Source organism: Dermacentor variabilis, chromosome 3, assembly GCF_050947875.1.
Source record: "Dermacentor variabilis isolate Ectoservices chromosome 3, ASM5094787v1, whole genome shotgun sequence".
In the NCBI taxonomy this organism is placed as follows: domain Eukaryota; kingdom Metazoa; phylum Arthropoda; class Arachnida; order Ixodida; family Ixodidae; genus Dermacentor; species Dermacentor variabilis.
The window spans coordinates 58,619,628-58,644,330 of NC_134570.1; the positions used below are offsets into that span (position 1 = coordinate 58,619,628).

The 24,703-nt window shown below is 47.4% G+C and overlaps 1 protein-coding gene across 1 annotated transcript in view; it reads left to right on the forward strand.

The window, feature by feature from the left end:
• LOC142575707 (putative cationic amino acid transporter) overlaps positions 1–24,703 on the forward strand; it is a 164,895-nt gene that overhangs the window by 118,680 nt on the left and 21,512 nt on the right. The window contains exons 4-9 of the mRNA XM_075685272.1: positions 11,046–11,276; positions 12,409–12,617; positions 13,729–13,887; positions 18,489–18,685; positions 19,495–19,619; positions 23,436–23,705. Coding sequence (XP_075541387.1) covers positions 11,046–11,276; positions 12,409–12,617; positions 13,729–13,887; positions 18,489–18,685; positions 19,495–19,619; positions 23,436–23,705 — 1,191 coding nt within the window. The remainder of the gene's footprint in view (positions 1–11,045; positions 11,277–12,408; positions 12,618–13,728; positions 13,888–18,488; positions 18,686–19,494; positions 19,620–23,435; positions 23,706–24,703) is intronic.

Sequence of the window (24,703 nt, forward strand, 5' to 3'; positions counted from 1 at the left end):
AACCGCGTCGTTCGCCCCGTTCTCTCTCTCCTCTTTTTCTCTCCGTCAACACGAGGACGCCGAGAAACGCAAAGCGTATTTATATTGGCGCTGTTAGCGAAAGTGGCGAGGAAAGACCAAGAGAATAACAGCGAGAGCTTTTTTTGTTGTTGTTGTTGTTGTTCTCGGAAGAATAAGCAGGCTGCGAGGTGTGTTGCATCAAGTTTATCTTTCCTCCTCCTTTTTAACTCCAGATGAGCATTAAAGCTGGGTTTGTACCGGCGATTCGCAAACCCGCAGTAGCCTCGCCGGTAAATTGAATGACTCGCCGTTGGTGACTAAGTGCGTGGCTGGGGCGTTCTTCACCCGAGCATGAGATGGCGTATAGGCCATATACTCGACCGCAGCGGTCGCATGCGAGTAGCTTACAAAAAACGGCTGCAACCGCGGATCACAACAAAAAAACCTTCGTTCAGTACGGTTTCGTTTGGAGAGCATGCCTGAAGTCAAAGAGAAAGACAGACAGAGAACACTTTATTAGCAGGAAAGGTGGGCAGGACTTTTTTCGCTGTAGCAGACACGACGCAACCTGAAAACGCACCAACGTCGAAGACGAGAGCGGCCGTTCGTCAGCGCATCGCAGAGGTCGGACAAACGGACAGGGGTGAACCCAGTTTCCACCTTTCAACTGCTGTCGCCGTGAAAAGGAAGCAGAAGAAAACGAGACAATGACACTTTAGCCTTCTTGAATGATAAGTAAAAGAAACGGTGCTCCACCCTCCCATTATGTAGCTGCTCGTTAACTTCAGCCATCCAAGCTCTCTCCGGGTTGTTTGTAACCTCCTTCCCTGCCCTGACACACAGCCCTGCGACTTCAATAACCCAACGACGACGCTACACAGCTTTCAAGCTCTTGACTAACCGGTTCGACCCATCAACGACGAAAGACAACGAACGTGTTCCCCTAAGACGGATAGTGTTCGAGTCGATCTCTTCAAACAAAAGCCGGCTAAAAACAAGGACATCGGTAACTCCTCCCGGTCTCTATAGTGATGCTATCCAACAGACCATACTTAAAATTCCTTTCTTTCGAATTCCTTCTTCAATTTTTTTTTTACTTTCCTGGAATAGCTTCGTGTACCCTTTAATATTTGAGCTCGCTTCAAGCGAAAGCAAATCGGCCGCAGCGCACCGACTCCGCGCGGCTATCTTTAGAAAGTCGAGTTCTTTATGAACGGGGCATTGTGCGCGTATTCGAAAAAAAAAAAAAAGAAAGCTGCGTGCTTGTTTCGGGCCACCGAGGGTGCCTGGGATCAGACTTCGAGAAACAGCGGTTCACGTTTTCCGGTTCTTGCGCAGCATTCCCATCATTCTGCTAGGCCGATTTGCGTAAGACTGTCTTAGTTTCTTTCTTCCTTTCTTCTGGTTCATCGCTTTGTTTCCCCGCTGGCTGTTACTTGTACTTCTTCTGAAAACGCTTGCCTAATGGTTCGGAAGACCGATTGAGCAGAGGAGTCGTGGCACTGACGCGCTCAAGACAAACTGCGCGGGGCTTCTCTTCGATTGCTGAGAGAGAGAGAGAGAGAGAGAGAGAGAGAGAGAGAGAGACGAAAGTGAGGAGGAAGGGCAAAAGCGGTGAGATTAACTAAAAAAGGATCCGGTTTGCTATCTTTCACAGCAAGAAAGTTAAAGCAAAAAACAAAGAAAAAAAGGAATATAAAGAAAAATGAAGGAAAATAGCCAAGTATAGAAGCATCTAAATCGGGCGCGCAAATGTCGCAAGCAGCGCACAAGGCGGTCACCGCCAATCACGCGGGATCCCGCCTACTATAACATCCTTTAGAGCAGACTTCCAAAGGGGAACGCCTCGGATACTTATGGGAAACAGCAACAACCAAAGACACATGGATCTTGCTCCCGTGGAAATTACCTACTACCGGCGCCGAGTAAAACTCGAATGGCAGGATACTACGGCGATCCCGACGTACGACCTGTGCGAATTTATTTCCGTGAAACTGTGCATCGGTTTGTTGAGATGTTGAAGGCAGGTGGCGATGCTTCCGAGTGACTGTCAAGGGCGGAGCCATGGCGCTAAATCAATTCTAATGTGACGACGCCAGCCCCCTGCCAAGCCGATTATTCCAATACGGCGTGGTAATTGTCCTGTAATCTTTGTTTTGTGTAGTGCTGTTCTTTGTCAAAGTCAGGCAATAAATAAAAAAAAAGAGAGTGAAACGCGAGCAGCGGAGCCCGTTCTCGTAGCACACCTGAAGACACACTGCGCGCGCCGTCGGTGCCAGTCGCCGTCATGGACAGGCGCGGACATCGGTCAGCGCGGCACTGTGGGATGATGCGTGCGATGAGCGTGCTGCGCATGCGCTTACACGCCCGTAGGAGTCTGCGCATGCGCAGTGCCGTGGCCCCTAGTTCTTGCGTGCGCAAGCCGCTTGCGCCCCTAATCTAAAACTCTCTAATAGAGAGTTTTAGATTAGAGGGGCGCTAGCGTTTGGGGCCCCCTAGCGCTTGGGGCCACGGCACTGCGCACGCGCAGACGTTCTGCGCATGCGCACTTCTGAAAAATATGTTTCAGAAGTCTCTAATGGTGATGACTGGCTGATGTTGCGTAACTTCAGCTATGCTTCAGGAACGCGCTGCGCTATTGGCGTTCTTATTTCACGCCGATGGCACACTGCTCTTCACACTTGTCTACTGGGGCTAATTGGCCAATTTCGACGTCATGTTTCGAGAAAAAGAAAACGTGTTACGCATGCGCCGACGATTGAATGACATCACGCGTGGTCGTACTGCGTCATCGGTCCATCCAGCCAACTGTACCGCGAGGCAGCCTATGTGGACGCTCGGGCTGCTCGCAGCATGCCATATTCGACTACTCCACAGGGAAAGCGTGATTCACAAACTGTTAAGTGTAATGGAGCTTTCAACTGGCATGACATTTCCCGCCCACCCTGAATGTGACTGCCCTTCCTTCCTTTCTTTTAATTTGTTGTTTCTCGTTTCGCCTGGTCAGCTCTCACATTTACTCGGTTTAAAAAAAAAATGCTACACGATATTTTATTCTCACGTGCTTCGTACAGTTTCCGATTGATGGCCACGTCTTTGTTTCCCCTCAGACGCTGAAGCCACATCCGTGGACACTTTTTCCTTTTTTTTTCGAATACACATGTATGCATGCATACTTCTTTTTTGCATCGACAGGAACTGCTTTACGCATCCAACCCTTGATCTCGACTAACCCTCAATCCCTTCATTTCCTCCCTTATGCTTCCCGTAAACCAGCCCCACAAAAGTAACAGCGGCGCGCGTCACGGAAGTGGCATTTCCCTCCGGGCATGTTCAACCGAGCAACGAATACGCGCCATGCGCATTCACGCGTGTGTGTTAATGACTCTTGGGCGCGGCACGCGTTTGATATGTAAAATGAGTACGTAAGTGTACAAAGAATACCGTCGCAGCGCCGCGCGCAACTCGTGCCTACGACGGCGAAGCAAACGAATAAACAAACGAAACGAAACTACCGACTAATAGTAAAACACTCCTGCCAGAGTCGCACGACCACGGAGGGGGAAAAAAAAAAGCCCGAGTCACGCCTGATAAGAACTGACGGAATGAATCGTCCCTCCGACCCGAAATATAATACTCCTCCTCGCGTCTGTATCGCAGTCGGAGCGACGTCGTTGCCCGGTGGGCAATAAATATGCAAAGCTCCGAGCTCGCGTCTCGACGGGCCACGCGGACTCAAAACTCTGAATGTTTGAAGTGCGCGGGTCGCGCCGCGGCTCCCCCAGTCACCGTGTTTCACAGAACGAGCGCCCCGAGGAAAATTGTGCGCTCGCTCCCGGATCAGATATAGCTGTCCTCCCCCCTCCTCTTTCTCTCCCTTAGCGTGCCCGTGTGCCCAGACTGGGCCGCTCGGAAAATATATTCGCGAGCGTCGAAACGGGAGAAGCTGTGGGCCTCGCTCCTCTTCGCCTTCCTCTCTCTCGTCTCCCGTTCGCTTCACTGCGACTTCTGCGCTTCGCGTTTTGTGCGTGGCGGCAGTTGAAAGAAGTGCCTGCCAAGAGCTTCCGCGCGGCTCGTTTCTCTATGTGTTTCTTCTCCGCAGTTTGAGAGAGGACCGAGGCTTGTTTCGACGGATTGATAGCGAGTGCATCATTAGAGGCCATGATGTCGAACCGAAACCGGAAGTGAATCTCTGTTCTCTTCTTTTTCTGTTTTTCTTTTTTTTTTGGAAGGAGAATTGTCTACAGAGACCAAAATGTTCTCCGCCGTGTTTTGCATCTGAATCCTGAAAGAAGCTAGAAAGAAAAGGAAATGACGCCATTTTCGGAGCATTTGCGTACGCGAACGAGATCAGGCACTGACAGTATTATAACCAGCGCCACTTACATTTGCGTTCCAGTTATGTGTGTGCTTCAGTGTATAAAGCGGTGTTATGTTAAAAAGAAAAGGAGTAAATTTAACAAGAGTGCATTTTACCGCAAGTCTTACGGCGCATAGCTCTAAACGGGTACTGTCCTGTAATTATTCAATTATGCATTTCGATTTATTGTCAAAGTAATGTCCGCCTTTCAGAGCAATCCAATCAAAGGATTAGAATCGGGCTATTTGCCACGAAGATTTCTTTCTAAATTCTGCCTCGCTGAATTACAAAAATAATAATATTAAATCTGGTATAGCTAAAGCAAGCGACATGTGGAATAATAACAAACATTCCATACCAGCCTCCTCGTAAAAAGACCTTACATCGAGAAAACGCTGCGCCCGCGATTTCGCGAACTTTTCGGAAAGCCACGCAGAGATAACATCTCCGCCTGCCTTTATTTGCCTCGGGCCATGTTCGGTATATGGGTGTCGCGAGAAAATATAAACATTCTCAACGCTTTTACTTTCGTCTTTCTTTTTTTATGTTGGGGAGGGGGGGAGAGGGTCGGAGGAGCTTCCGCATACGTTCTGTCATCCTTGTTACCGTGTCTCCGCGGTGCCCAGAAAAAAAGGCAACGTCATCCGTCAAGACGCGTTGGCAGCGCGACGCCTACGGCGGGGCGCTGCCGGTCTTCCATCAATGGCGGGGGCGGAGGAGGCCGCGAGCTGGGCGAATAAAGGCCGTCATCCGTCATTCGTTGCAATGCGATTCAAACGCACGCTCTCTCGCCATATCGGGTGGCGGAAAGCGGACGGAAGGCGAGGTGAAACTTTGATCGAAGGCCTATACACCGCCGAAGCGACGTTGCTTATACTGTGAGGGGGAAGCGCGCTTTGCCCTTATATCTCGGCCTCGTTAAAATCACACGATGGCTTCTCATTACGCTTACTTTCGTAATGCGATAGCATCGTAGCGATAAAAACGGGGCCGTCGACGTCCCATTCGAGTATCAAACGCGGGCCGATGTCGGAGGCAGTGTGCATACTGAAAGATTTTGGTGGTCTGATCCTGATGCTATAGGGCAGGATGTGTGTCCTCGCGAATGCATTAGAGTGAGAGAAGAGAATCAATAAATCAGTTTCAATTTATAAAGTGTTCTTGGAGAAGTCTATATTCGTAGTTCTCGCGGTAATAGATTGATTATTAGAAGAGAAAATGAAGACCAAAATTAAATTTTTCGAATTTCCCGCGAAGCCTTGCACCGAGCCGAAACGTCAGTGTGACGTCACGGATCCCGAATCAATTATTTTCGTATTTGGGCCGTTGTGGCTCAATAACAATTCTCGAAACTTCTGAAGTTCTGTATTGGCTCTTTTTCTTTTAGTGTACAGTGTAGTCCATTTTCTTACCGATAAAAAGTAATAATAATATTTGGGGTTTTACGTGCCAAAACCACTTTCTGATTATGAGGCACGCCGTAGTGGAGGACTCCGGAAATTTTGACCACCTGGGGTTCTTTAACGTGCACCTAAATCTAAGCACACGGGTGTTTTCGCATTTCGCCCCCATCGAAATGCGGCCGCCGTGGCCGGGATTCGATCCCGCGACCTCGTGCTCAGCAGCCCAACACCATAGCCACTGAGCAACCACGGCGGGTTACCGATAAAAAGTGAGCTATAGGCTCGAACGGATGTCAAAATATTCATGACGTCACAGCGACATGGTTCGAAAACTTCAAAGTGACGTTATATTTAATTAAATTACGGGATCTTGCATTCCAAAACCACCATCTGACTTCGAGGCGTGCCGTAGCGAGGGTCTCCGGTATTATTTAAACCATATGGGGTTCTTTAAAGGCCTACCCAATGCACGACACCGTCGGGTGCTTTTTTTTTGTTTGTTTCTTTTTATTTTACCCCCATCTAAATGCGACCGTCGCGGCCTGGGATTTGATTTCCACCCGTAACTCTTCTCGGCGTCTTTTGCGCTTCACCAAACGTCTTCTAGCTGTAAGAGCACTTTTCTTTTAACCCCTAGCGTTAAGGGCTCCGTGTCGTAGAAAATCCGGCGCCGGCTTTCTGCGTCCAGCGTCAGACGTCGCTTGGGTAAAGAGAAGTTCTAACCAAATTGCGAACCACGCATGCCCAACAACTCTTCCACCGCCAAAATTGCTCGTACCGTGCCTTTCATTCTTTTCAAAGTTATTCCTCGGAATTTTGAGAATGGCAGCCCACAAACAAATGTAATAACAGAACACAGACAGTGCATATCTTTCGTGTTAGCTCTTCTCGGACTGAAAAGCGCGAAACAATAATAGGAGATCGACGCACGCAAGAGGCCTCGTTTCTACCAGAAAGCTCGCCTTCGGGCGTAGCCTTCACCGCCAGCGTTTCCCGGTAAACATTACGGTTTTGTTTTCTATTGTGTAAGGGCAATTGACTAAAGTAGCTGAAATATATATATTTTTTTACTCTTCAATATCCCTATAATGCGCGAACATTATACAGATAAAATTTTGGCCTTGAGGGATGTCGCGAAGTTTGCGCTCGGTGGAGCAGTTGGCTGGCAGAATGCGACAGAGCGGGTAGGGAGGAGCAAAGGAGTGGCGTGGCGTAGGCAGGCACGTGACTATTTTGCGGTTGCTCGGCAGGTGCGCTGAATAGCAGAGTGCTTAGGAAAAGAACTGGGAAGTTTACCAGCAAGTATGCAACCTGTATAGTGAGCAACATATCCCTATCAGATAATCTCATATGACACATATGTTGCCATGCGGGCCTGTTGGTAATGCATCTTGCGCTGTGCTTGTCACTGTGTGTCTTCCTTTGTCCCGTCTTTTAGTCGCGCTACCGTACCCCCCTTGATGACACGTATGCCACATATTCAATAATCTCGTATGATCATATGAGAACACAATGAAACATATCTGTTCTCATAGGATCATACGAGATTGTTGGATATGTGTCATACATATCATATGAGATTTTTCGGTAGGGATGGCAACAAAGAAACAAAAATTATGGGGTCTTACGTGCCAAAACCACTTTCTGATTATGAGGCACGCCGTAGTGGAGGACTCCGGAAATTTCGACCACCTGGGGTTCTTTAACGTGCACCTAAATCTAAGTACACGGGTGTTTTCGCACTTCGCCTCCATCGAAATGCCGCCACCGTGGCCAGGATTCGATCCCGGGACCTCGTGCTCAGCAGCCCAACACCATAGCCACTGAGCAACCACGGCAGGTGGCAACAAAGAACATCAAGCGGAAAGACAGAGAGGCTGAGATAATCTCATGGCTGGCAGCAGTGGAAAAGAAACCTGCCATGAGTAACTACTTAAGAGAAAAAAAACGAAATCAGGTAAGAAACAAGTTATGATAGCTTAAAGGGGAGCTCATTACTTTTCGAAGCGAGATCAGTATGCCTCAGAACACACACTTATAAATCGAGATATAAGAAGGAAGAAGAAGCATGTGCTTGCTGCGATACAGCTAGGGAAACGATGAAGCATGTTTTATTAGAATGTGAGGACATCTGCTCAGCGGTCGATTTAGGCATCTCTGACCTCCTTGAGGCCCTTGGGTTTAGCGAGAGCAGGGGGAAAGTAAACATGTCCGCAATTGAGATTAGTAAGATCCGATTGGAAGATTGGTGAAAGAAAAGTAGGAAAACGACAAACAACGAAGGTGTGAAAAAACGAAGTTCAGAATGGAGTTCAGAACGTTTGGTTATGGGAATTCATCGTGGTTCTTTCTTTCATTTCCTTTTTTTTCTATTTTAACATAGGTAGGATATCAGGCAATGTAATAACAAGAGATTGATGGCGCTACCCACCGCGCCGTTCCAAAGGGGGGCGCTCATAGCATCCGTACATCCATCCTCTCCAGATGTGGCGCTGCATTAAAGTGGCTATAACTGTAGCTGGCGATAATCACCGAGCGACTGTATCAAGTACTAGAGAGAGGAATAAAAACGTGCGAGCTCTCTTTCTTTTCTCTTCCTTTTTTCTTTCTTTTTGCGTCGATGTAAGCGCGGAGCCGCTGCTTTACTTGACCAAGGGAAACGTATTATTAATTGGAAGCAGTTCGATGCATCACTGCCCTCAATGGATGGCAAAATGCGACCCCTATCAAACGCAACCCCGCTTCTATCGTTTCTAGGGCGTATTTTGCGGAGCTAAATTTTCACAAGTATTTACGACCTCTACTTGTGGAAATACTTTCAAGCTCTCACGGAGACGGAGTCAAGACGAAAGGCGGAAATTATTTAAGTACCTGAATGTCACTGACGATGGACCGCTTTAACATGCGCTATTCGACCCGCCGTTACAGTCGTGTGAACGTTGCCACATCGGCGTGCGGTGTGTGAGACGTTCACGCTACTGTCACGGGGCACTCAAGTCGCATGTCGAGTGATAAGATAACCGTATCGCGTATTAGACAAAGCTGCTTAGCTCGAGAGAAAGAAGCAGAGGGGCGTACTACGAACGTTCAAGCAGGCCCCGTAATGCTGAGCTTGGTTTCTTCAACCCGGGCGTTTCTGTTATCCTATACTTTCAATTTCGATGCGTGGTGCACCGCTAGCGGGCGCAGGCAATAGTCAGGCAAAGGTGACGTCTCAGGCATAAGTGACGTCGAATCGTCTTACGATTTGACGCCGATGAAGATCCCGTCGTCGTTCGCAGTGAAGATACATGTGAATAAGTGAGCAGATTAGGCACACATAGCACCCTCTAGGGGAGATAAAATCAAGAATCTCACAGAACGTGGGGAAGCCGATTGCAAGAAAGCCGAGGAATTATTACCCCTGCTGGAATTTTGCTGTTGTCTTAAAACAAACAGTTGCAAATAGTGGTCTCAGGTGCTTTTCAAGTTTTTATATGAGCCGTAGCTCTCTGATACGAAAGTAAATATTTTAACATGTAAACAATTTGTCGGTACACATAAATAATATAAAGATTCTGTCGAACGAATAGTGCTTAAAAGAAACAGGAACCTCTTAACTCACGAGCAAGAAAAGAAAAAGTGGGAACTTATTTATAGAATTTTATTCTTTAGACGCGGTACAAGTATAGTGCGCAGAGGAATAAAAAATGTTTTGCGCCCTGGAAGTGGCTCTGAGACGCAACCGTCGCTGAAACTAAAGGTTACTTGTTTACACTGTCGCGTTTCTCCCATGAAACTTTAAAATAATCCAGCAGGAGCTCGTGTAAAGACCGAATAGAAGCAGGCTTAGAGTAAAGCGTCCTTTGAAATTGATTCAGGCTATTTGCGCCGGTTTCGGCAGGCGGTGAAAGGAGGCTTTTACTTGAGGCGACGTGGCTCTGAAAGCTTGCCGCTGTGTCAACAGGAGCGTCATCTCTTAAGCGTGTGCCTACACTGGACTTAATGCCGAGGCTTCCAGATATGTTTGGAGAACTGAAAGGATATTCAGCACCGAGACAAAGCTCCTGTAAAAGCGCACAGACCCTTCTTACCGGTAAAAGATATTTTTATCCCACATCAAAGCCGTAATGACAAGACAGAAGGCCAGGCCTAAGCTAACGTCTCAAAGAATAAACAGAAGATGCCGACATAAGAATGCGCAACCACGTCAGCGTCTTTTCTGTTCATAGCAACACTTCTCCTCGCCACTGAACAGGTCAGGGCGCGAGCCCGTTGTTAAGAAGCGACCTCCGATTCCCGATTCTCGAGCATGGAGCGCCTAGAAAAGGCCAAGTAAACCTTGCTGAATGTTCAATGTGCGCACGATTCTGGTAACAAACCAGTGCGTGTAGGTAAATTAAGAGGGTCGGTGGTTTAGGTGACAAAACTGTGATGTCGGTGGGCCACAGCTCTAAACCTCCGTGGTCGTAACTGTGCAAGAAAGCAAGCCAGCCTGAGGGGTTCTCGTGGGATAACCTCGGGCACAGTATACACGCACCGCTTAGCGACTCCCACCCGCTTATCGTTCCACCATCTTCACTCGCTGTTTTCTTATTCCCAAGAGGTTCAGCTGCGAAGCCAGTGCAACATTCTCCTCAGCCGCAGGACTTGCCTGTTTGTCAGTAGTAGTAATCTTATCTCTACGTGACGTGCGCTGTGCTCCGTGGACTTGCCTCCTTGCCTTCTTTCTTATCCCTCTCTTCAAGCGGATGGATGTGGCGACCCTTTCACGAAGTAGTCACGGCGGCCGCATTTCGATGGGGGCGAAATGCGAAAACACCCGTGTGCTTAGATTTAGGTGCACGTTAAAAAACCCCAGGTGGTCAAAATTTCCGGAGTCCTCCACTACGGCGTGCCTCATAATCAGAAAGTGGTTTTGGCACGTAAAACCCCAAATATTATTATTATTATTATTCACGAAGTAGTCGCAATATCCCGCCTCATCTTCACTATTGTGTGATGGGGTTGCCTGTATTTGTGATTTTGAAGAGTCTTCGCTGTTAACGTTCATTCAAACAGCCATATTCGACCTCATCACCAACACTTCTCTCTGTTTCTAATCCTTCTTTCTTTATTTTCATTTCCCTTCCCAACGCTAAGTAGCCGGTCAGAACCAATTTCTCATTTGCTCCATCATAACGACTGTACTATATATATATATATCCCTATTGTGTGGTGCTTATGCGTTTGCAACGAATATCAGTCTGACGTTGTTCGCCAGCGCATGCTGCTCAAACCGCGCCACTGGTTCCTCTTCGCAGGCGTGTGCTACGCGGAGTTCGGCGTGCGGGTCCCCCACACGAGCGGCTCTGCGTACATGTACAGCTACGTGACGGTGGGCGAGTTCGTGGCCTTCGTGATCGGCTGGAACATGATCCTCGAGTACCTGATCGGCTCGGCGGCCGGAGCATGCGCCATAAGCGCCTGCATCGACGCCATGCTGGGAGGCGCCATCAACGAAGCCTTCCGGAACACCTTCGGAACCATCATTGGTGACCGGCAACCTTCTCCTCGAGCCGTAACTGCGGCGCCCGCGCGCTCGCGTCAGGTCGGCGAATCAACTTGAGCGGCGAGATTGAGCATAGTCAGCTAACGTTGACACGGCGTTCGAATGGCCTTCCGTTTCGCTGTCGGACTATGGGTCGGAAAGGTGCGCCATGCAGTAGCTATACTGTGCGTCAAGTATGTGCTGAAAAGTATGGTCAGTTAATAAATTGATTGGCTGATCAGCTTGCGAATTGGTGGTGGAGTATCTATCTATCTATCTATCTATCTATCTATCTATCTATCTATCTATCTATCTATCTATCTATCTATCTATCTATCTATCTATCTATCTATCTATCTATCTATCTATCTATCTATCTATCTATCTATCTATCTATCTATCTATCTAATCTATCTATCTATCTATCTATCTATCTATCTATCTATCTATCTATCTATCTATCTATCTATCTATCTATCTAATCTATCTATCTATCTATCTATCTGTCTATCTATCTATCTATCTATCTATCTATCTAATCTATCTATCTATCTATCTATCTAATCTTGCAGCTAGTGTAATCAAAGTTCTCAGTGATAATGCAGCTGAAATTACAGTCACCAGAACGAAAGTACTGCTGAGAGGGCTGAAGGCATTTGCAGTCTCTATATGGAAAGTGCTGCCTGGAACAAAGCACTGTAGCAAAATTAGCCCAATAGGATTTGTAGATGTAGGAATGCTTCCGGAACGCACAAAAAGAAGTTTTCTGCACCTGCTTCTTCGGTTTCCTTTTCCAATTTCTTCGTTTCCGCTTCTCATACTCATTGTAACGTGTCACACGACTCTGTGGAGTGCATCAGTTCAGAGCGCAGCAAGTGCTCCGAAAAACATCGCTTTTTATCGCATGCTCACTACAACCTCAGCCACCATTAGAAAAGGCAAGAGTCCGTTGAACGTTGTACGTACATTGTTCTCTCACGAGCATTTTTCGTTTGTGAGCGCAATAAACTATGCACATATAGGACTACTTCAATAATGCGTTTTCTATTTCTCTTTCGATATCGTATTCGCACGGCAGACGCACGTCGCATGCCACTTTGTATATAACTGTCGTGTATCTTGGCGTCTCTCGGCAGGTCACACACCGGACTTGCTGGCCGGCATCATCACCGTGCTGATGAGCGCTCTCATGCTCGCCGGCGTCAAGAAGTCGCTGCTGTTCAACAACATTCTTAACTGCCTCAACTTTGCCGTCTGGGTCTTCATCATGGGCGCCGGACTCTTCTACATCGATACTGATAACTGGACCAAGCACGGGGGATTTCTTCCTTACGGCTGGTCAGGGGTGCGTACACATGGCCCAAAAATCCTACCGCGCTTGCCGTTCTCAGAATGCCATCGAGGTTCTCCATTTTTATTGTTATCATATCAGCAGTGATCGAGATCATTTCTTTCCCCGCGTGTTACACAGTCTTACGCCGAAAACCTTCCTGCACATGACACCACTGTGTCGTCGCGATTATTCGGAAGAACTTTCTTCGCAGGCATCTTCAGTTTAGGTGGAACAAACGAGTACAGGGCCGGATAATTGGTTGCGCCCGGATCTGTGTTGTATTCGTTGTGGCATGGTGTCCTGCGAGATATACAGTTTACAAAAATGACGTTTTTTTAAGCCACTGAAACGTCTAATGTCACGCGTGCTAGTTGTCCAAAAGTTGGCTTCTTCACACTCGGACTCTTTTGTAGGCGAAGTATCCTTTACAGGGCCTTGTGAAAAATGTTTTTGCTGAGATCTGTCTCTTCTTTCTTTTTTTTTTCGACGATATGTTTGATGTCAAGTATAAGCATCCACGAATATAAACATATAACGTATTCGCGTTAAAACACATATGCTAAATAAGATATGCGTGAGGGGTAGCAACGGGGCAACGGGGCAACGGGGCAACGGGGCAACGGGAGAATAAAGAGAAGGGAGTACTGCGTCCAAATCGCGTGCCATGAGGAAAGGGAACAAAGGGTTCACGAAGTTCATTCATTCATTCATTCATTCATTCATTCATTCATTCATTCATTCGTTCATTCATTTACTTACACTGCAGGTCACGTACAATCCAAGCTAAAGTTATGATTGTTCGTATTAATTCGTGACGAAGCGTTTTCCATGTGCTATCTCTGTTACTAGCATATTGACACTTTTCCCGCAACACCCATCCCAATATCTACGTTCTTAAGACGCGACCTTCGAAAGAAGAAAAACCTGTTTAAACCCAGCCCTGAATGACCGCTCAGGACTTCAGAAACGCGAGAGTTATTGTGTAATCATTAGATTGCCCTTGGGGCATCGCCTTGCTTTGATCTGAATTATTTCGCATACGTGCTGTGTCTCTCTGACATCGCTTCGTATGTCGTAGTGCACGAGACAAAACGACTCCCGCGAACACCATTTCGGGGCGCAGGTTCTGGCCGGCGCGGCGACGTGCTTCTACGCGTTCATCGGCTTCGACATCATCGCCACGACGGGCGAGGAGGCGGAGAACCCCAAGGTTGCCATACCCACGGCCATCATCTTCAGTCTGGCCATCGTGCTCACCGCATACATCACCTCCAGCATGATGGTGCGTACTGGAAGGGACACTCGTGCTGTTGGCCTTTGGGGACAGTTTCAGTTTCATGTCCGAGATCTGGCTTTAAAAAAAAAAAGAAAAAGAAAAAGCCTCCATGTTTCTTTCTTTTTCCTTTTTTTTCATCAACTCGATCTTCCTTATAGTGTTCTGATTGTACTTGTATGTTTTATCTCTTTATTGTCAATTAAATTCATGTTACTTACAAGTAAATACACTTGAGAAATTCCTGTGCAAAAAGAAAAGCACTGTCACGGCAGCTTTACGAGGGCCCAGGGTTCCATTACATGGCAGCAGATGCATCTATATTTACAGCAAATACAGCTTACACAGATTGAACAAAACGTACTCACACTAATATAAACAGCAGCACACATCAGAAAAAGAGAATTTTTTATCGCCTAATTATTGCCAACAATCTAGCAGAAACTAATGCAGCAAATGTCACTCCCTCGTTGATATTAACCATGAACTTTCATTATTCAAGTCACAATAACATCACTTAATAATTTTCCTAGATAAGCTATAACATGCATTGCTAATTCCATACAATTTTTCATTGCAAATTCTTAACTACAGAAAGATTTCAGTGTACGCAAGTAAGCAAGCATAATAAAATAAAATGAAAATTACAGCGTCGAGAAGTGGGCCCGTAGCCATTTTCTCTTTATATTTACTGTGCTATTGTATTTGTTAAGCATTGTACGTACTTTCAGGCTGGAGGGACTGTAGTTTGTAATCAGTGCGAAAGTGCGGTACTTTTCGATAATCTTGCATGTTGTGCGCATTTAGCGTTAGTGCGGAATTCCAAGGTAACCAGTAAAGTAGACAAATTTTCAACATATCACAATAAAAGAAATATTGCTTATAATAACGTATGCTCATAAATATTACCTACTCAGATCGCACTGCAGGCAAGAAACGTGTTTGTTGTTGTATAAGTGAAGTCAATTTGCTCCCTATATGACGGGCAGCTTCCTTTTCCAGAGCCAAAAGCCTATTTATGATAGTTATCGTTGTGGTAGCGCAGACCAGGTTAGAGTAGTTTAACGAAAACAAAAATAGAGCGTGGTAGACCTGTAATTTGACTTTTTCACCCGCCGCGGTTGCTTAGTGGCTATGTTGTTAGGCTGCTGAGCACGAGGTTGCGGGATTGAATTCCGGCCACGGCGGCCGCATTCCGATGGGGACGAAATGCGAAAACACCCGTGGGCTTAGATTTAATTAGGTGCACGATAAAAGAGCCCCAGGTGGTCGAAATTTCCGGAGTCCTCCACTACGGCGTGCCTCATAATCGTAAAGTGGTCCTGGCACGTAAACCCCATAATTTAATTTTTAATTTGTCCTTTTCGGAAACAATCGCCTTTATCGGCGTGTTTTAGTATGCGCAGTGCAAGGCATGGCGTTCCTCTTGGTTGAGTAGGTAATGCTAGTTTCCATTTCTCTCTCTCTCTCTCTCTCTCTCTCTCTCTCTCTCTCTCTCATATATATATATATATATATTTATAGTCATATCATAAGAAGCCAACAAAGACTGACACCAAGGACAACATAGGGGAAATTACTTGTGCTTAATAAATGACATAAAGAAACGATAAATTAATGGAAATTAAAGTGGATGAAAAAACAACTTGCCGCAGGTGGGGACCGAGCCCACAACCTTCGCTTATCGCGTGCGATGTTCTACTATTTGAGCTACCACGGCGCCGTTTCCCCGTCCACTTTCTTGGGTATTTATGTGTCCTAGTAGAACGCTGGGAGTGTTAGCCAGCGCCACCACTCACAGACCTTGGCAGCGGACGTGGAACGTCCTTTTTGCCGCAGGCGTCACGAGAACGTGATCTTTTTGGGTGAAGGCAACTGGTCAACAAACCCACATATGCTACCTGAAGGCATCAATGCTGCCGGATTCGAGGCCCTCGTTGTGTAATAAGCGAGAAGATAGGGGGTTAACCGAGGGGCCCGATTTTTGTTACTCATATCATAAGAAGCCAACAAACACTGACACTAAAGACAACATAGGGGAAATTACTTGTGCTTAATAAATGAAATAAAGAAACGATAAATTAATTGAAATTAATGTGGATGAAAAAACGACTTGCCGCAGGTGGGAACCGAACCCACAACCTTCGCAACCTTCGGGTTCGGTTCCCACCTGCGGCAAGTTGTTTTTTCATCCACTTTAATTTCCATTAATTTATCGTTTCTGTATTTCATTTATTCAGCACAAGTAATTTCCCCTATGTTGTCCTTGGTGTCAGTGTTTGTTGGCTTCTTATGATATCACTAATAAAACTCCGGCCCCTCGGTTAACCCCCTTTCTTCTCGTTTATATATATATATATATATATATATATATATATATATATATATATATATATATATATATATATATATATATATCTTCTTCTTCTTCTTCTTTTGTGGTGCGCATTTCACGGCTACGACTAGCAGGACTTGAGCATAGATGCACACTGCAATGAACAATCCGTGACATCAGGTCCCTTTTAATCGTGCTTTTAATCGTGCTTTTAGTCTGTGCTCGAGTCCCGCATGTCATAGACGTGAAATACGCACAGTCAAAAATGACCTACAAGGTAATCGACGCCCGCGCCGCCTATTCAACAGGCAGGAACGCCACGTCTTGGGCTGTACAAAATAACACGCACCGGAAAGAAGGGTAAACCGTGCAACGATCCACTGTGTTCGTGGTGCAAGCGAAGGGCTCGCTAGAATCATCAAAAGTTACCGTATCAAGGTAGCGGTACATCCCAACAAGCAAACTGCGCACGCAACTGGTGCGCGTCAACTCCCGTTTATCGAGTACACAAGTTTCCCTGTAATCGTCTATAAACTACCATGCAAAGACTTGCGATGCTGCCTATAACGGCGAACATGTGAACATTGAACAATGCGCATGGGGCAACACCAAAACAATGACTTTGTAAAGGACACAGTGTCTCCAAAACGCGCCATCCGAGCACCGCGAAAGGGATGGACATCATATCAATTGGGCCTCGCCATCCGTAATATCACCACCGAAAAGTGCATTTCGATGCATATGCTATTACAATAACTAAACGTACAAACCACACTTCACTGTGGCCATCTACTTCGTTTATATGCCACTGTCGTAGACGTTGATCTTCGCTGTGAACAAGTATGGGCCCGGGACGTCAATCGATATTATTTCATTTGGAGGGCTAGTATATGTTTTATACTAATGGACGCACAGTAGAGAAGCGCTAGATGTCTCTCGATACAATTTCCAAGACTAGCCAGGCGACGTTCGAGCCAACCAAAACATCGACATGCGATATTGCCGTGTCCTTTCTCGAGGGCCAGAGATGGGTAATTGCCTTTAGTGGGCCCTGGGGGAGATTCGCCTTGTCTTAGCATGGTACTGCAAATCGCAAATTGCGACTGCACATTGCACGGGTGACACTTCAAAACGGCACGGGCATACACAAGTGCGCAGTGTTGTGAAGCCAGCGAAAGTGCGCTGGCTTCACAACACTTGCACTGCGCGCTTCGTACGATGTACTAAATGCTCGTTATTGCGTCTGCGCATGTTTTTTTTTATTTTTCTTGCTTTCTCAGATAATTTCAGATCCTTGAATTGACGTACACTGATCTTGACTGCTGTTTGCTGAACCAGATGTCAGTGTTGACGACGAAATGTTGCAGAATTCATAAAAATTTAGATGATCCAACTATTTCATTAACGAAATTTCTTGTCCCGCCCAGTGTCCCCAATTAAGACCATAACTCCCGTATTCACAAACGTACCTCGATTCGAAATTCTACTTCGACACGCGTAGAGTCATCACTGTGTGGAGCACAGCACCATCTTTCGACTGAAAGAGACACTTCGCTTCCACTGCGCTTCCTGGTGATTTCTGCGACGAAGAATTGCTAAGAAAAGCACCTTCACTCCATCGTATACGGGTCGACACTAAGATCACTTGGTGACACGCAATATTTCGCCATGAAATCGCCTTGTTGCGTCATGCGACCGCGTAGGGAACATTAAAGTCGACCGGCTCCGCTGTCCTCCGCTTTCTAAACTATCGAGGGGACATAATAATAATAATAATATTTGGGGTTTTACGTGCCAAAACCACTTTCTGATTATGAGGCACGCCGTAGTGGAGGACTCCGGAAATTTTGACCACCTGGGGTTCTTTAACGTGCACCTAAATCTAAGCACACGGGTGTTTTCGCATTTCGCCCCCATCGAAATGCGGCCGCCGTGGCCGGGATTCGATCCCGCGACCTCGTGCTCAGCAGCCCAACACCATAGCCACTGAGCAACCACGGCGGGTGTATCGAGGGGACAATCGGACTACATTGGAACTCGAGTAGAAGACTATCGGGACCAGAAGACTAATTACTAGAATACTGACAGACTATCGAGTGGAAGAGTGTTGGAGAAGGCGGTGCTTAAGAGGTCGTCCCCGACAGCGCACTAAGCGGTTCAAGGTTCAAGAACGTCGTTTCCAACTCGAAGAGCGACCTTTTGGTGTATAGGCTCCATGCGATCTTTGGAGTCGCCTGATGTGAAGCTCTAATGCACCTTTCTCAACGGGTCGCAGGTCACGCTCATCGTGCCGTACAGCCAAATCAATGCCGGCGCGGGTCTGGTGGAGATGTTCGCGCAGAGAGGTGCCCGCTCCTGCCACTACATCGTGGCCCTCGGAGCGCTCGCTGGCCTCGTGGTCTCCATGCTGGGCTCCATGTTCCCCATGCCGCGGGTGGTGTACGCCATGGCCAAGGACGGCCTCATATTCAGGTGCGGGCGAGATGATGGAGTACTGCCAGGCAGTACTCTTTAAAGGCCAACGCGAAGCAAATTTCACTTAGGGTAGATTATAGTTACGAATAAGTAACCATCGAAGCAATCTCGGCGAAACTGTAAGCCTGCATGGTGATCATCTTTTCTTTTTAAGCGACAGGATTTAAATAGCAGCTTAGCAGACGACGCCGACACTTAGTGGTTTAATGATATGATGGAGATCCCAGAAGGTGGCATCTGAGATTTTCAGCCAGTCAAGGGTGCCACCCCGATGTCGGAGGTCACGCCGCGGCGCCGAGCTGTGTTCTCAAATTTTCGGTTTCTGTGTCCTTTCCGGCTAGCAGTAGTGACGCCTTTTCTTCTTCTTCTTCTTCTTCTTCTTCTTTTATGTTCCACTCTCGAAAGTGAAAACGTCTATTTGTGCGAGCTTTTTTGTGACGCATTCACTCGCATTCACTCGCATTCACTCGCATTCACGCGTAATCGAATGATTCCACGTGTTCCCGTGGTATATTAACAAATTTTTAACGGAAGTGATGCATATTCTGCATAAGTTCCGCAACCCATCCGTAAATATGGTGCTGAAAACGTACCTAGCTACCGGAACGCACACTGAACGTTCAAACAAGGCCAAACATTTTAAACGGCTACGCTACCCCTTCTCAAACCGTATTGAAATTCTGCTCTTATTCCTTTAGCATCTTGCTCTTTCCTTTAGCATCTTTCTGTTCTTGTGCCATGTAATATGATGCTTGACATTTTTTTTCTTTTTTCGCGACCTTACGTCACTCCCCCCCAACACGCAGGGCCCTGTCCAAGGTTTGGCCAGTGACGGAGACGCCCGCGTTCGCCACTCTTCTGCTGGGTGGAGCCACTGCTGTCGTCTCCATCGTCATGAGCCTCGACGTGCTCGTCGAAATGATGTCCATAGGTATGCGCACGAGACGAGCCGAATGCCTGTCCCCTTATTTCGCTCACTTGGTCCACACGTGCAATAGAGGACACCCCCTACGAAACCAGGAGGATTTTTCTCAAGGGTCATTTTCACTCCTGGAATGGATTTGCGCGTAGACGTTCGTCAACAACAAAAAATTGTTGCCTTTGACGTCTTGAAACTTCACCATTGGGTTATCAGGAACACCATGTAGGGGGGAAGACTCTGAATACTACATGGTTGACGTAACAGGCCAAGAAAGACGGAAAATATAGGCGAGGGTACGACCGATCGAAAAAGGTGATGTCCGGTCGTCTTTTCATATTCTGTTACCTCGTCTAACTTCCGCTGCTACGCCAAGCGTGAATTCGTACCAGCTCGCCCAATTTTTCATGATGTAGAGGCTTCGGATTAATTTGGCTCTGCTTGGATTCTCAGAAGTCTGCACACGCAGTATACGCGCACGATTTTGCATTCCGCCCCTCATAAGAATGCAGCCGGCGTTGCTGGCAATCGAACCGGTAACCTCGTGCTCCGTCGTAGCAGAACGCTTTAGCCACTAATGTGCCGCGGCAAATCGCTCGTATTGTGACTGTACAATCTCGTTAAAGAGTGTCAAATGTTGAATGTGAACTGAGATGAAATTTCAGACTTGATATTTTCTTTTTTTTATCCCTTTGCATACACAGATCTATCTGGCGGATTCTTGATGGCTAACGTTGAACTGAACATATTCTAAAACGCATTTAAAACCTTGCGGGAGAGTGACCTGAAGCTGCAGTAACTCGCGTCCACGCTCCGCGTTATGTGGTTTCTGTAGGCTTTCCGTCACGTCGCACGAGGATTTGTAACGCCGCAGATCGGCGCAGTCGCGCCAAGCACGACGTGGGATCATACTGGAAAATACGTTACTGGGCTACAGTTAATTAATTACGGGGTTTTACGTGCCAAAACCACTTTCTGATTATGAGGCACTCCGTAGTGGAGGACTCCGGAAATTTCGACCAACTGGGGTTCTTTAACGTGCACCTAAGTCTAAGTACACGGGTGCTCTCGCATTTCGCCCCCAACGAAATGCGGCCGCCGTGGCCGGGATTCGATCCCGCAACCTCGTGCTTAGCAGCCCAACACCATAGCCACTAAGCAACCACGGCGGGTACTGGGCTACAGTTGGTGCATCACTAGAATAGTGATGCACCAACTGAATAGTGGCGCAGCAAAAGACGATTCACGACGGCAACGTGCGGGCACCGACTAGCCAAGTAACGTGTTTTATTGAACTATATTTCGGCCTCGGGGCCCCTGCCCATGTTTCTTCTGTCGTTCCTCGCCTTTGACCGCGCCGCAATTCTGGTAATTAATCGAGAACACACTACTTCTTCGCCAGACTGCTCGGTTGTTTGTCTGTAACTCTTCTGTCTCTAGTAGTGGACGGGTTTAGGTTAGTTGATAACTCGCGTAACAAACGACGACAACACTAAAAGGGTGTAGACAAGATGGTCCTGTCGTTTTATTTCTGCATTATCATTTGCTTCCATCTGCGTTCACCCATGTGCTGCGACAGGAATGAATTAGCGGAGACAGAGCGCCTGTATCACTGGAAGCGATTCGCCGGAATCGTAGCGACCACAGTGTTTCATTCGTTTGCTTAAATTAACGATTCGACCGCAACACTGGTTCCAGTTCTCTAGACAGCAGGTGAAAGAAATTGGACGCAGGGGAATACGCAGCTGTGTACGCTCACTTCAGTTATGTGGCGGCCTTGTTGCCTTCAAAACTTAGTTTGCCAGGCTCAAAAGCCTTAACGGTCCTGGAAAAAAAAAAAGATATGAACGCGAGTACAGTGACATAACTAGGGGGTAGGTAGGCTGACCATTCCGGGTGCAGCCCTCGGGGCAGGGCGGGGGGGGCATGAAATGGCAAAGAATTATTCCTAAAAGGAGCGAAAATTGTTCCGGTTGAGAGGAGCAATGGCCCTGTGCACTGACTATGTAAAACAAAATAAAGGGAAATTTGTAGGATCCTGCCCCCAGTAAAGCCTAATGACATGCGGTGCTTTAGAACGTCGAGGTGAAACGAAATATACCTTAGAAACGTCGCCCCTGAGAGGCACATGAAATGTTTCGCAGATACACGCAAGTAGCTCTCGTTGTAGCTGCTGTAGAAATACTTCCCCGCCGGGGCCGACGGTGCTAGCGGAAAGTGTGAGATTAGCATAAATTTGTGCTCCAGTGTTCTTACGAGAGCTCCTTTAATATACCACATGCTCTACTGAGACTGTATTCCTCTTCGCCTAATCACCTATTATTTCTGGCTATTATTTCAAGTTTCTTCCTCCCGATGTGGGAGGATATATATATATATATATATATATCAACGCGGCTACTTACGCAGTGCATGCATAGCCACGCGTGGTTATGCATGTACTGTGCTTACTCTGTGCATACATGCACCGCATATCGCTAGAAGCATTTCTGCATGCTTAAAGTTGGTATTTCATCATGTTCACCTCGGAATTCACCTGACGAAAGCTATTTGCTTTGTTTATATTTTTAGAAGTGTTCTTTCTTGAAAAAAAATGCACACTCCTGGTTTTCTTTTTCTTTTTTCTTTTTGTCTGTTGATACAAAATAAACACTTAAATATGCGTTTTCAAGGTCATGTCGTGCTGAACTGGGAGTTGTGTACGTGTAAAAAAATTAGTCGTTAGCTACAGAACAAACTGCACGTTAAAGCAAACCTCGAGGGTAAAATTCGGCTTCGTTTCTTGAAACGAAGGGGCAGGGGAGGCGCGTCGCGGCGAGCCGCCGCCCCAGTTGCCGCTGACAACTGGTGTGTGCCACTAGACAGGCACGTCAGCCACGCGCACGCACACACACACACACAAACTCGCGCGCGAGTAGAACTGGAACTATTGAAAGACTGCAAGAGCGATCCGGAAACTGCAGATAACCCGCAGCCGCAGGGACACGAGGCACAGCGCGGAAGTTACCGCCGGAGGGTCAGGAAATGGCAAGAGTCGCAACAGTCGGATCCGCGAAAACCGGAAGCGAATTTCCGCTCGCGACATCCTCCATGTTTGCCTGCGCCCCATTTTCATGCTTGCCACATTGTACAGCTTCGCTGCCGTCAACGGAGCAACTTCGCTTGCTTTCTGACAGAAAGTGAACTCGGCGACGGAGGACACAAAGTGATCCTCCAGAACACAGAATGCCGTGGCAGCCGGAGATGGCTCCGAGTGAGAAGTTGCATTTCAGTCAAAATAGAGAAAAAAAAAGCGAGACGCTTTGCATCTCTATTCCTCCGGTGACTAGGACTTTCATATTCAAAGGAATGGTTCAACGCCATGTGTTGCCTTTTCTTCCTTTCTTTTTTATAATTTTGCGTGCTCATTTTTTTCTGAGAACCTGTAACGCTGAGTGCGCTCGAAGTTTAATGACGGCTGTTAGCCCGCTGCATTTTTTAGACCGACACTTCCTCGCCTAACGCCAGCTTCTTTTCAATCTTCTTCCTTTTTTTCACTGTTCGTCACCGTGACGCAGGTTGCCATGGCGACGAGCGCATCATGAATGTAGATAGATAGATAGATAGATAGATAGATAGATAGATAGATAGATAGATAGATAGATAGATAGATAGATAGATAGATAGATAGATAGATAGATAGATAGATAGATAGATAGATGCGTGCGTGCGTGCGTGCGTGCGTGCGTGCGTGCGTGCGTGCGTGCGTGCGTGCGTGCGTGCGAAAGGGCCGCGTGATGGGGGTAATTCCCGAAATGTGGCGACCATAGTGGGCGGTCTGTTGTGCAGGCACGCTGATGGCGTACACGCTGGTGTCGACGTGCGTGCTGCTGCTGCGGTACCAGCCGCGCACAAAGACCCTGGTGGAGCTGCTCCCCGAATCGGTGCGCTCGCAGTGCCCTACGCCCAGCAGCGAGGCGCCCCCGTCAATGGTGCCCTCGCTTAGAGGACTGGGCCTGGGCTCTACGGGGCCACCCTTGGGTGGCTCCACCACCACCATACGCACCAAGAGGACCAACCGTGTCGTGACGCCCGACAGCGACGACGACGAGCGGAGAGGTATGCGCAGTGCGAACGCAAAAAAAATGTTATTGGGAGACGCTTATAAGCTTCGTCTTTAGAGGGTTCAACGCAATAACATTGAAAAAGTCCTGACTTCTTCCCACGCTTCCCGGCAAATGGAGCTTGACGTAATAGTTCTGCAGAAACCCGCAAGGTGGAGAGAATTAATAAAGGGAAACTGAGACGTCCACCAAAACGTAGCTAAGTGCTAAAAAGAAAACCCATGCGGGTTCTTCGACAGAAAAGCTTTGCAGTGATAAAAATCACTTATTCGTCCATACACTATAAAACTTGCTAAAATGGTCTATTATGGTACATACCGCTTTCGGGTGTGAAGTTCCCGGATGATACGCAGGTGCTGCCACCGTCCCATGATGAGGTAGCTTCTCTCGAGGAGGGCAGAGTTTCTCTTCCGTTTGCGATAACAAAACCCAATGTCGTCGAGCAGCCCTTGCATTGTACGTATACACATTTAGGCACGTCCATAGCACTATCACTGGTCACATGTCGAGCAAGTTCTGCGGCTGTCGGAATTTCGTTTCGCAGGAAATGCTGGTGCACTTTTCTTCGTAGAGCAGCGAGGGAAAAACTGTCGTGAAGTTGCAGCCTCGTTATTCAGGTTGTGGCAGTGCCGTGTGCGGCTGGGAGACGCGGCCACAATTAGTACATGACCGGGGTTGTTGGAGAAGTATGGGAGAGGCCTTTGCCCTGCAGTGGGCGTAACGACGATGATGATGATGATGATGATGGTGGTGGTGGTGGTGGTGTTGATGTTGATGATGATGATCATGATGATGATGACGACGACTTCAAGGTGTCACCCTGTACGTCGCGCTTAATCCGGCCGGCACACGCAACTGCGTTCGCTAACTCCAGTCAGCTCGCTCACCTTCCGACATGCGTCTGTGATAACCAGCTGCGGGTCGTTTTTGCATACTCGTGCGTAAACGTTGCACACGACTTTCTTCGCCTGGCGTGGACAGCGTTGTCTTCGA